We start from the raw sequence: 13,074 nt of genomic DNA, 5'->3' as shown, positions 1-13,074 counted from the left end.
CTCTGACTTCAACAAAGGCTTACAGCCTCCCAACATATATACAGTGTTATTGTCAGTCTTTCATAATCACACACGGTTAATTTATATTTAAGGTTTCCACTTCAATAATTAAAGGATAAGTATAAAACCATTAAAAACCAGAAAGTACTGCTAAGATTACTAATTATATTTTATTTTTACTCACAAACTACATGTTTTTTTAAAGATGCCTTTGTTTGTAACTGAATCAAACCTCATAGATTATGAACCTTTCCTATGCACGCATACTTAATGTATCAATCCTAAAGAATTAAAAAAACCGAAGCTAGATTATTTCATTATAAGAAAGCAACTGCAGTTAAAGTAATAAAGAAGTTTGGGGAGAAACTTTTTTCCTCCGAATTTATGAATTATGCAATTTTTTTATTAAGCTACAATATGTTTGGATTAATGAACCAAGTTAGTTTGCAACAATTAATTTAATACATATGTAGGTATGTTCATTTACGTACATTTAAAAAAAGATGAACTATGTTTTAAGCAAAAACATTATAAAAAATCCCTCACGCAATGAATTTATCTAAACCTTAATAACAATTACTTCAAATTTTATATACTTAAAGATCATTTAAAAAATCTTTCCATATGATATTAAAAAAACCAATATTTTCTTATTCCACTCTGAATTTTTTTTTTATGTTGGTACACATGTCCTACACGTTTGCATTATTAGTTTGTCATTGACCTAAAAAGGTAAGATGTCTATTTACGTGGTCTGTGATTTTGTTACTATTGAGAAAAAAAATCGATTTATAGGAAAATTCTATTAAAAAATTATTGAAATATTGTTTATTCTTCAAAATTTAGAATTTGGTTAAGAATAATTATTTAAGAATTAAAAACAATCTTAATAACATTTTTTGAAATTTCACTTAAATTGATTTTGTGGAACTACATACAGAATATTTTCAATTACTTAAATAGTGAGGATAAACAAATCATATTTCCTGTTGAACTCATGTAAGTCCAAGTATTGTCTGTTTTACTTAAATATTTAAAAATCTATTTCAAAGGCAATTTATTCATGTGTTCTAAATATTACACATATACATATATGTCTGCTGTGAAATAAAATATATTTTATTTCTAGACATATCTTTGTGTATATTCTTTAAGCTTTACATCCTAATCAAATCTTATTTATTAATAAAACCATTCCTACTCTGTAAAAAATATATCCTATATTATGAAATGTTGTCAAAAAAGAAAAATTAATTTAAAAATGACATTAAAGTCGTAAAATAGCTTTAAAAAAAATAGTAAAAGCATATATTTGTTTTTTTATTTTCGTTACAAAATATGTTATTAAGGTTTTTTTTTATCATTTAAATTATGAAAAATGGATATTTACCTAAAGCGTCTTTCAGGAGAATTAAAAAATTATTTAAAAAAAAATTATATAGACAATATAATTTGCTTAATGAGTCAATTTCGAAGATTTTGGTGCTCGTTGGAAAACACTATTGTTTCAGCTTCAATTATGAATGAATATTTAAAAATGTTTTCAAAATAATATTTCGAAAAAATGCAAAAACTCTAACATGTGGTGATTTAAAAAAAACAATCTTGAAATTACTGAAGATAATAAAATATTTAATAAAACTTGACTTAATTAGGAAAAACAAGATTCTTATGGAATCAAAAATAGACAAATAAAAATCAATTTGTAATATTTTTCAATACTATATTAAACTTTAAGCAAATATGTCCTCTTTTACCAGTAATAACAGCCTCAACCTGCTAGCAAACAGATTGGAAGCTCTTGATGATGAAGACTGTGTCCGTGGCGTTCCTAACTATCATGATGACAGCTCTTGATTAATCAAAAGTTGGAGGGGAGGTGCGACAGACATACTTCTCTAAGCTGGAAAGTCCAGGAGGTAGAGTTCAGTGCTGGAGGAGGGACAAATGGAAACAGGCAAAAAGTAAACAAATATATTGTTGCAACAGAAGTTTTAACTGTTAAATTTTAAATGAACTTTTGGTGTTCTTTCTTTGTGTTAACTTAAATCTTGCCATTCCTTGTAGAACTTGATAAATTTTTTCTTGAAACAATCGAATAACTGTCGGTGAGTTGTATCTTTTCCAAAACAATTGGACTAGATCGATAAAGAATCTAGCTTGTTTCATTTCTCAATTTCCCTTGCAGGGTATTTGATTATAGTGTAATGAAAAAAAAAATTCATAAAAATATTTCAAAACTTGACCCACTTTAGATAAGTTTGATAATACCAACACAGAAATAGTTTGGTTATTTACAAAATTCCCGTACAGTTTCTAGGAGCAGGTTTAACTTTAGCCTTAATGAACTTCAAATCTGGTATAAATAACTACAACTAGTATATTTATGTAGAAAAAGCTTAAATTAAACAAAAATGAACATAAAATATTAAAGAAAAACAAGTTTAAACACAAAGCAAATACAACAAAAATGATGAATAGAATTAGTCAAACTCACTATAATATAAACTTTCATGTGCTGAAACCATAAAATTTATGATAATTTTTCCCTTCAAAACTGAATAAATCTTTAAAAATCCAGGGCTGGCTGAATTTTTAAGATATCTGAATAATTTTTATTATCCTATCTATACAACGAAAAACATCATAATGAAATATAATTTCACGATACCAAACATTTTGTTTTTATGGGACATCTTACTATTTATAATTAAATTAACTACATTTTATTTCTATTTTTTATTTTTTGAAACGAGTTTATTAACTGTGTTATCAAAACAATATTTAATAACACGAATGGTCGAGAAGGGATACTTTTTAGATTTTTTTCAAAATTGATGGATATGAGGAAAGGGACAAAATTTACATGTTTGAAAGCATTAACATAAAACATAAAAATACTAATTTACTTTTCTTAGTTATTAGGGCACTCATAAATATTATACAGATTAATGGCAATTTAAAGTAATATTTTATATAATTATACCATTATTCATTAATACTGTATATGTATGCATAATTACGATAACCTTCTTTATACAAAGAATAAATCTAAATTACTTTTCTTATTTTACGTCATTTATTTATAAACTTTTTTATGTTATATATAATTTTAGAAAGACCACATTTCCACCTATTTCGAATCGAAAACTACACTGTTCAATCAGGAGCCACGGCGCATCTACCTTGCGTAATTAAAAATCTTGGAAACCGTTCTGTAAGTGTATCATATTTTTATATTTGTATTAAAATATTGGAACAATTTTATTGATAGATTTAATTAAAATGTTATACACCAATGTATTTAGCATATTATATAAAAATAGTTTATTATCAGATTATATTATTTTTATTACACTCAAATTTATGTGAGTAATAAGTGCATCTTTGTTGCATTTAGATATGAAAGATGGCCACAATACTTTGTACATAGGTATAAATACATCCTACGGAAACAATAAAATAATAGTCTAATTTTTTTACTTAATGGATATATTTTAGTTTTCTTTGTTATGCTTATATATATTATCTAGATTAACATAAGGGAGGAACACATTTTTATTCAAGAAAATGAATCAAAAACCTTTATTAATAAAATAAAGATGGAATTAACGTTCATTATTTTTAAGAAGAAATATTAAATATTACGTAAAAATAATACTTTTTAGGCCAATTTTACTATTACTCTATACATTTTTAGGTTCAATCTTAAATTCAAGTAGTATTTAACGTTGAACGTATATATTCCTTTATTTATGAGCAAAAATTACTTCAAATTAAAGAGTGGGGACACAAAACATGCTGTGTTATTCAATTCCGATTGCATCCATTTTATTTTAACGACAAGGTATCATTAAACAACTAAACAACAACTGCAATAAAAATATACAAGTTAATTTAATGCCATGCCGCTATATGTTAAAATGTTGGAGCAACAAGAAAAAGGACGTGAGGGCTGCAAAGATCGTTGAAAAATTCATCCATACCACATACAACATCATTTTTATTAATACGAGGAATTCTTTATTCAATTTTTTCCTCCTTCACAAGCAATAACAGCCTCGAGACACCGCCGAACAGATTGACAGCTATTGACAGTGAAGCTTGTGTCCATGGTGTACAACGCTGTCATGGTGGTAGCTTGGACAAATCAAAATTTGGATGAGATATGTCGGAGACATTTTTCTCCACGACAATTAAAAATGCAAAGTCCAAGGGGTCTTGATCAGGGCTGGAGGAGAGGAGGGCCGCACAGAGGTAGACTAGAAGTCTGCCATATTGTTGTTACAGAAGTTTTGGGCTCTTCTTGGCTGATTAGGGCTCAAATTGAGTTCCTGTGGTGTAAGCATTCCAAATGGAGATACCAATTTCTGTTTTGGTTGTCGTGGGATTGTTTAATGAAGCCCTGTCCTTAAAAATAATAGAAATAAAATAGTAATTAAATGTTTCTACAAGCTTTGAGTGTAAATTTCGAGACTATGACAACTTTTTTTTTTTTAATTTATTTTCTTTTATTTCTGACTTTATCATCTTAAAAAAATAATATTCATTTATCTTTTGCTAAATTTGGTATCCATCAAAATATTTACTGCACAGGAGGATGCAGCCCACCACTTGTAAACATGTTACTTGACATGCAATGCCCAAAGATAGAAGAAAAAATTACATAGAATTCAACTTAATTTAGAATAATAACAATGTTCGAACTCTAAATGCCAATTTTAAATAATAAAGCATCCAAAGTTTGACCTTTGTTTAACATATATACATCCTAAGGATATTAAAATTAATGATTTTAATAAATCCAATTTACGACCATCAAATATATTGCTTATTATATATTTTGCTATTATGTATTTATTACGATATTTATTTTCTATTTTTGTGCAGAGTATAAATTAAAAAAAGTAATATAATACGAAGAAAAGAAAGCATTTTGTCTATGGCTTATTGTATGAATTTATATTATTTATAATTAATTTTTAAGCTTTTTACTTTTATTTATCAAGCCCTTATTCATTCTTATTAGCTTCATCTACAAAAATCTATTATAAAAACCATCAATTAACAATAAATTTGGTAATATATCCTAAGATTTCTTAAAAAATATCAGTTTGATTTTTACAAAAATAATTTATAAATTATTTTAGCTAAACAGGAGATGACAAAAGACATAAGATTTTAAGGTGTAACATTTTTATAAGTACATATGTTACATATCAGCCTAATAAAAGACTAAAATTGTTGTCAGGAAAATGGAACACGAGGATAAACTAATCGATGAAGTTATGTTCTTTTAAAATTATTGCAATATTCCTTCATTTGTTGCATGGAAGCCTCGGATTTGAACTGCTTTATTACTTGTAACTTTGAATATTGAATGAAGTTCAATATTCAATTTACACAAAGCTCAATATTCAATTTAAACAAAGCTCAATATTTAATTTTAAACATAGAAATTGATTTGTTTTTATTAAAAAAACTCAAATAAATATTTTTTCACAATAAAAAAAAAAAAAAGTGAAGAACTTAATCGATTATTTTATCTTACTGATCAATTTTCAAGAAAATAATTCCAAATTATTTTCATAAAAATAAAGATAAACGATTTTTCCTCCTTCTCAACCCTTTTACTATATATATATATATATATTGTACTTTGCATTTGTTTAAAAGGATGGGAGCAGGTAATATAATAGAGGTGTATAAAACATGTTCTAGAAAGCAAAGATAGTTTTTCTATTTGGTAATCAAGACATTTTTTTTTCCAAAGCTGTTATCATCACTACTAAATTCTTGAAGAGAAAACACATCTAAATATGAAGTAATAACTAACGCATGTGCTCATGAAAGACAAAGGATAACAATGAGGGATTACTTGGGAATGATCAGTGTTTGACTTGATAGTCTCAGAGTAGAATTGATTATCGACATTGGAATAATACCAACCTTTATGTGTTTTCTATATAGGGTGTGAGATATTTGTTTATTTGGTAAAGTTTTTAAACAGGGACACGTTCATTGAACTGAGAAGTTAATGCTCCTGTTTCGAAAATAACCATGAGAAAGCTCACGTCCCAACCAGCAGATGCTCCGGATTGTATATGGTATTTTGGATCCGTGTATGGATGTAAATAATTTTTGAAAGTTGGAGGTGTTTCCTTACGTCCCATTGAGTAGGTGCTCCGGATCAAGATGTATTTTATATACATTCTATCTATAATTTTAATTACCAGTGGAGGTTGGTTTGGTAAGTGATCCAAACATCACTTGCATTCCTCTAAATTGCAAACAAACACATGGACGACTACGTTGCTCCCAATTCGTTAATTTATTGAATTTAATCCCAATGGAACATTAATGTTGGTTCCAGGGAATCGCTCTACTTTTCTCTTACCAATAAATAAGTATTTTACTGTCATGAAATAAAGTATAGTTCGTACGTATTTATATACAGATCCCTTGCTGATTTTCTAAGCTTCCCCACTGATGAAAATTTTTTATTGGATTTTTATTGGCCACTCCATGACCTTCTTTTGAGGCATTCCTTTGTAACTTTGATATATCGTTTTGGTGCATTGTCGTGCTAGAATATAAAAGGATATTTAGAGAATAATTGCTCTTACTCAAACTATTTTAATCGACAAAAAACTAAAGAGTTATTATATATATCAGATATACATGCGCAACGCAGGTGGCAACAAAAGATTTAATGTAAACACAGACAGATAAGATTAAGGACAACTGCATACATAAAACTATATCAAATCTAATAAAGCGCACCAGAAGCATAATATTTCTACGCTATGTTTGAGGGGAGGAGGATTGTGATCTTGGGGCTGTTATACTCAGCAATTTTCTTTATTCAAATACTTTTTTATATTATCATAATGTATCTCATTATCAAAATAAAACTACTATTTAAATAATATTCTGTTATTTTCTTTGTCACTGAGCAAACTTACGGAATCGACAATAGGTCATGTAGTTACTTCTTCCAACGTATGTATATTTTTTTTAATGTACAATAATCATTGTATGAGCACCAGTGTGTGGTATTACATTAAAGAGAAGATTAAGTTATTATATATCAAATGAGTAGTTAGAAGATTTCAATTATATCAGGTACGATGTATCCATGCTCCAAAACTTTGGGAGATTAATATATAAAATATATGTTCATGACATAAATCCCCTTTTTTAAAACTGAAATATAACTTTTGTTTTTTAGTAAAAACATAAATTAGAAATAGAAGATTTGAAAAAATATTTCAATATCAAATTCTACTAAATTGATAAAATATCTCAATTCAGATTCTTCTTGAAAGATTGATATTTCATGTGTTTAAAAAGTATATTAAATCTAATCAATGAACATTAAAAGATTTCAGGGGTATTTTTCGAAGAAATTAAAATTTTGAAATACTCACCATTAACTTGTTTTTTAATAATTACAAAAAATTACTAATGATCTATTATTCAAAAATTATAAAAATTACGTTTTCCATTAATCTATTTTCGACATTTTATTAAATTCATTCCTTTCATGTAGGTGACTTTTTATAATAATCTTATTTTACAAAAGAGAATAACTCCATTTAGTTATTGATATTTGTACCTCATGTTACAATTTTTCTGTCTACACCCTTGACACCATCAAATTATCAAAATTAAAATAGGATAAATTTAACTTATATTTATAACCTTATAGTTACAATTCGAAAATTACGAATTCATAAGATTTCTAATTACATATTATACATTTTAAGTTTCAAAAAGTTAAAAATGAGTTGATACCGTCATTTAAAACTTGGGATACACAGATGCATTGGAATTGGCAAGAATCGGCCGTTTTTGAAGTATTAGAATCGGTTATCGAAATTAGTTCAATACTACCAATTCCATCGATACCTATGCAAAATTATTTATATGGATAATAGGAGTTATTTTCGTTCATTTTCATAGACAAAATTACGTTAACAAATTAACAAAAATAGCTATAGTAGACGACTTGAATTTTAGACAAATTCAAAAAAAGAAAAGAATGGGGGAGGGGATAGTACACAGAGAGATTATACAAATTTGCACATTTGTAAATAAAATTTAGTTGCAAGTAACAATTTAGAAATAACTACATTTTTGGTGACCCTATATTTGAATTTATCATTCAATAAGTAGGTAACGGTAGGATATTTCACTAAATATTTCTTTTTTGGCATGTCTATTGAATAATAATATTAATAACAAAATTGAAGTCGAGCCCATAATTTTTTTAGTGAAGTTTGCGTCATCAGTATCCTTCCCAGGTGCATTAAAAAAGACACAAGTCCGGACTCTAGCATCGGAGACAATTCAAGCTCATTTGATCTCATGTATAATAGAAAATAGACTATTGTTAGTGTCGCAAGTATTTTTTTGTTAGTGGGGCAGTTGAAATTAGATCAGATGCCAAGAAGCGAGTAGAATGACTCTAAATATCTAACAAAGGAAAAACGTCAAATTCCTTAATATGAGCGAAGCAGAAATTAATTGACTCATGAACACGGAGAGTAATAAACTCTTTAAAATTGAAATTTATTAAAAACTAATTAGGATTGATAAATTTATATATTTTTATGCTATTTTTTTATTAATAAAATGTTAAACATGAAAAGAAGTAAACAATTTGAATCAGTATCGGAATCAGTGACGGGCCAGTTAAATTAACTTTTTAATTAGTTAAGTTAAAGTTAATTATTATTTTATTTTTAAATAACTTGTTGAGTTAAAGTTAATTTCAATTTCTGTGAAAATTAACTAGTTCACTTAAAGTTAACTTCTAGCTTAACTTTTTTAAGTAAACTAACTTTAGAGTAATTTAAGTTAAATTAACTTCACTAACCTTGGTTAAGTCAATGTTTATTTCGATATTAAGAAATAATTATATAAGTTAAAATAGTTGAGAGATTTGGCAAGCCTACATAATAAATATTATTATGTCAGTCTGTCTGGGATTTTCTCCACTTCCAGTTGAACAATCCAGAAAAAATACTTATTCAAACTCCCAACAACAAGCGAAAAAGAAAAAAGCGAAGCTTGACTTGTATGATAACTACCGGAGGCTATTGTGGAATGAAAAACGTTCAACGACGTCTCGTAAATTGTCACTAAAACTTTAAAAAAATAAAGTTAAGTTAAAATTAAGATAATACAGTTGTAAAAATTAACTATTTAAGTTAAAAGTTAATTTTGAAAAATAAAAAAAAATAATAGCTAAAATAAGACTGATTATATAATTAACTAGTTAACCTAAAAGTTATCTTTGTTAAGTTAAGTTACATTTTCTTGCCCGATTCTGATTGGAATCGTCTAAAAATATAGTATTGGATTTGAAACCAGAATGAGGTGAAAATTTGGGACCGATACATCCCTATTTAAAAAAGTTGATATTATTTAACATAGTTTTTTCCTTATATGCAGAATAATGTTTGTTTAAAATATGCCGAAGAATATTTTTGTTACAAGAGAAAAAAGTACTTAGTTTGAGTCAATTTCAAGGATTGAACTATATTTTAAACATATGTTTATAAATGTTCAATTATTGGACTCAACTATTCTTCAGAAGAAATAAATATAAAAGTTTCTATCCCCTCTCTCCACTCATACATATTTTCCCATGTTAAGAATATTTTTTGTCAGAAATACACAATTTTTACACATATTATTGGATTTTTATTTCCTTTTGAACTTTTTTTTAAATATTTACACAAAAGTTCAATCATGAAGAAATAGATAGGGGAATTACAAAAATGACATAGATATATGGAAATTAATGTGTCTTAGAATAAGTTAACATACAGGATGTACCTATACTGAGAGTGATTAGGTTTCTATAAATAAAGCTTTTTGTAATGGTTTTGGATGAGGTATCTTAACCCTCAGTTATTTTCCTTTAAATTCAAACGTGAGTATTTATATATGATTTTTAGCCACCTTATCAAAAAGTAAAATTTATTGCCAAATTAGCAGTTGTTAAATGATATCATTAATATCAAAGTACCAATTTAATAATTTTAATCATTACATTCGTGGGGTATCAACAATAAAGCAAGCTTAAACCATTTTATTTTTCTTCAAAATTGAGCGTTGTAATGTTTCTTTATTTACTAACCAGTTGTATATTGAAGGAAGAAGCATTTGATAATTCCCCTAAAACAGTATGAAACTCGGCATACATAATATTTCATGTTCAAAAGTAACGTCCGTAGTACAACTATGCACTGTAAAAGTAGAATAAGCTTGAAAAACGGGATAACTTAAGCTTTCAAAGTAGAAACGATTTTATGCAAAATTGAATAAATAAATTATTCTGGCAGATGCCATTAGATTTCAAGTTCCTATATATACAGAAAAAATTGTAGAAAACAAGATGGATGTTTGTAAAACTTTTGAAAAAAAAGGACAACGTTTACTTCTTAACTAAGGCTTTCCAGAATCAATAAATAGAATAAACAATTCCAAAGTTTTAATAACTAATATAGTCTTATAATTTGTAAATTAACATTATATTTTTTCCATCGATCTCTATGTCTGGATATGAATTATTACATTTCGAAAAAAAAAATTAATACAAAATTGTGATTTCACATTAATTATGTTAAGTTGAATTCGTAATTTGTTTTTGTATCTTAGTATTAATAGATTTTTTGTAAATAAAATATTGTATTATTCTAACAATTTCTAGAAACAAGTTACTAATTTTAATCCTTTGGAAGTGCATCAATTTGCACTTGAAGTAGCCAAAACGGATTGTCGCAATAGAAAAATGAGAAATTGACATATTTTACTTGAGAGAACAAATTGGGCCCAACATCAGTCTCTTAAATTAAATATAGGTTTTGAACCGTTAACGGAAAACTTTCTTGAGAAAATTGCCATGGAGGAAAATTGCCCGTATTTAGTTCAAACTTCATGATGAATGATAACACAATATAAATTCCCTTAATATTATTTATAACCGATATCAAAATATATTTGTTTGTTCCATCCTCCAAGGGATGACCTTCAAGTGTGAGTAATATAATTGCAATATAGGAGGGGGGAATAAATAGATTAGGGTTATATATGGTTCAATATTATCACCCCTTGGTTTGGCCAGTGTCACGAAGGTAGTGTAGGATTGTTAAAAACCAACGCCAATTCATCCAATACATTAAAGGAACCTCTATAGCACCACAAACTAGTTCAAAGCCCTAGGATTGAGTGGGATCCTGGGGATAGTGTAGTATATTTAAAACCACCACCAAAGCATCACATACATCCAAGAACCCCTTCTAATATCAAAGAATAGATCCATGCCTTTGAGTACGTGAGATACTTGAGGGTACCCTAGGGTCCTTAAAAATCACTGCTTAAGAATATCATACATCCAAGGAACCCCTCTAAGTCCAAAAGCTCTTGGGTTGGGCGTAGAAGTTTTGGTAGTGTTAAAAACCAAGTGTCATGGCCCGAATGGACAACGTGCATGTCTCACATTTACTAATTTTTGTAAAAATCTTAAAGCAATGTTAAAAAATTAAAAAAAATTGAATACAAAAATAAAAAATATAAAGAAATTGAATACAAAAATAAAAAATATAAAGAAATTTAATGCGTATTCTCAATATTGCTATAAAATATAACAAATATGATGATAAATTTTATGATTAAAAGATTTATCATATAATTTGCATTTATTTTAGGTCTTTAAAATTATCGTAAAAAATTTATTGCATTATTTTATCGAAGAATTTATAAAATACAATATTTTTTGGAACAAAATTAAAATTACTACAAATATAACTATTTTCTATTTCTATTACTATTTTCGCATAGCAATTATTTCTGACGGAAATCAGTTCGATACTCAAATCTTTCTAAAAAAATAAAAATAGTAATTTCAAATTGATTGTACTTATTAAAAAATTAAAGAAAAAACAATAATTGATTTGACAATTGAAATGTTATTTGTATATAACGTAGCAACCATAAAATAAAGAGTTAAATGGCATAAAAACAGTGATAAAATGTAGTTTTCAATTTGCAAACTTTTTGCAATGTATTTTGGTATTAGAGGGTTGTTTGGAAGTATGTGATGCTTTGGCATTGGTTTTTAAGGATCCAGGCTTATCCCCAAGGACCCCACGCAACACGGGGCCTTGGTACAATTTTTTGGTATTAGAGAGGTTCCTTGGATATTTTGGCGGTAGTTTTTATCAATCCCACACTACCCCCGGGTCAATCCGAAGGTCAAGGGTATTCAAACATATTTTAAGACGCCCTAAGTTATTTATACCTCCCCCCCCCTCCTATTTGACAATCCCATCGATCTATTTCTTCGAAGATTGGATTCCATTAAAAAATTGCAAGGAAACTGCACAACAATAATATCACTAACACTTGAAGGTACTCCCTTGGGGAATGGAATAAAAAAATATGTTGTTTAGATATTTGTCATAAATAATATTAAGCGAATTTTTATTGTGTTTTTATTCATCATGAAGATTGAACAAAATACGGACAATTTTATCTCGGGCAATTTTCCAAACTGGCAATTTTTATTCCATAGCAATTTTTTCCAGGGCAATTTTCCACCGGCAATTTTAAAGATTAACTGAAAAAATAATAAAAAGAGGATTACTTTTATGAATTGATGCATTATATTTAATAAATGAGAGTTCGTAATATATAAAATTATTGTTTTAGAAAAGAATATTAAATATATAGACTGTATTTTATATCGCTATGATTTATAAATTAATGAATTATTTAGTATAATTATGTTTTATCCAGAAAAAAACATATTCCATTCCATATTCTTTTTTCATATTCATCTAGGGACTGGACAAATAATTTACAAGGACCATAAAAATATTATTCCAAACCTCAATAATTAGTTATAAAATTTTAAATAACTCCAAAAATATTTCTATCATGAAATATTATAAGATTGTGAAATTTTTTATGTGAATCTCAATTATTTTTAATTTTAAAGATTATAATAAATTTTTGCCTTTCACAATTGTGAAAGCTCTACCCCCTCCTGATTTATTTTTA

The 13,074-nt window shown here is 27.2% G+C and overlaps 1 protein-coding gene across 2 annotated transcripts in view; it reads left to right on the top strand.

Moving 5' to 3' along the window:
• Nucleotides 1-13,074, top strand: part of LOC121129792 (limbic system-associated membrane protein) — a 262,656-nt gene that overhangs the window by 192,185 nt on the left and 57,397 nt on the right. For both annotated transcript variants that reach the window (XM_040725515.2, XM_071893418.1), the window contains exon 4: nt 3,117-3,217. In XM_040725515.2, the coding sequence (XP_040581449.1) occupies nt 3,117-3,217 (101 nt within the window). The remainder of the gene's footprint in view (nt 1-3,116; nt 3,218-13,074) is intronic.

Source organism: Lepeophtheirus salmonis, chromosome 14, assembly GCF_016086655.4.
Source record: "Lepeophtheirus salmonis chromosome 14, UVic_Lsal_1.4, whole genome shotgun sequence".
Lineage (NCBI taxonomy): Eukaryota > Metazoa > Arthropoda > Copepoda > Siphonostomatoida > Caligidae > Lepeophtheirus > Lepeophtheirus salmonis.
Note: the sequence above shows the minus strand (reverse complement) of the source record. Positions and strands in the feature narration are given on the sequence as shown.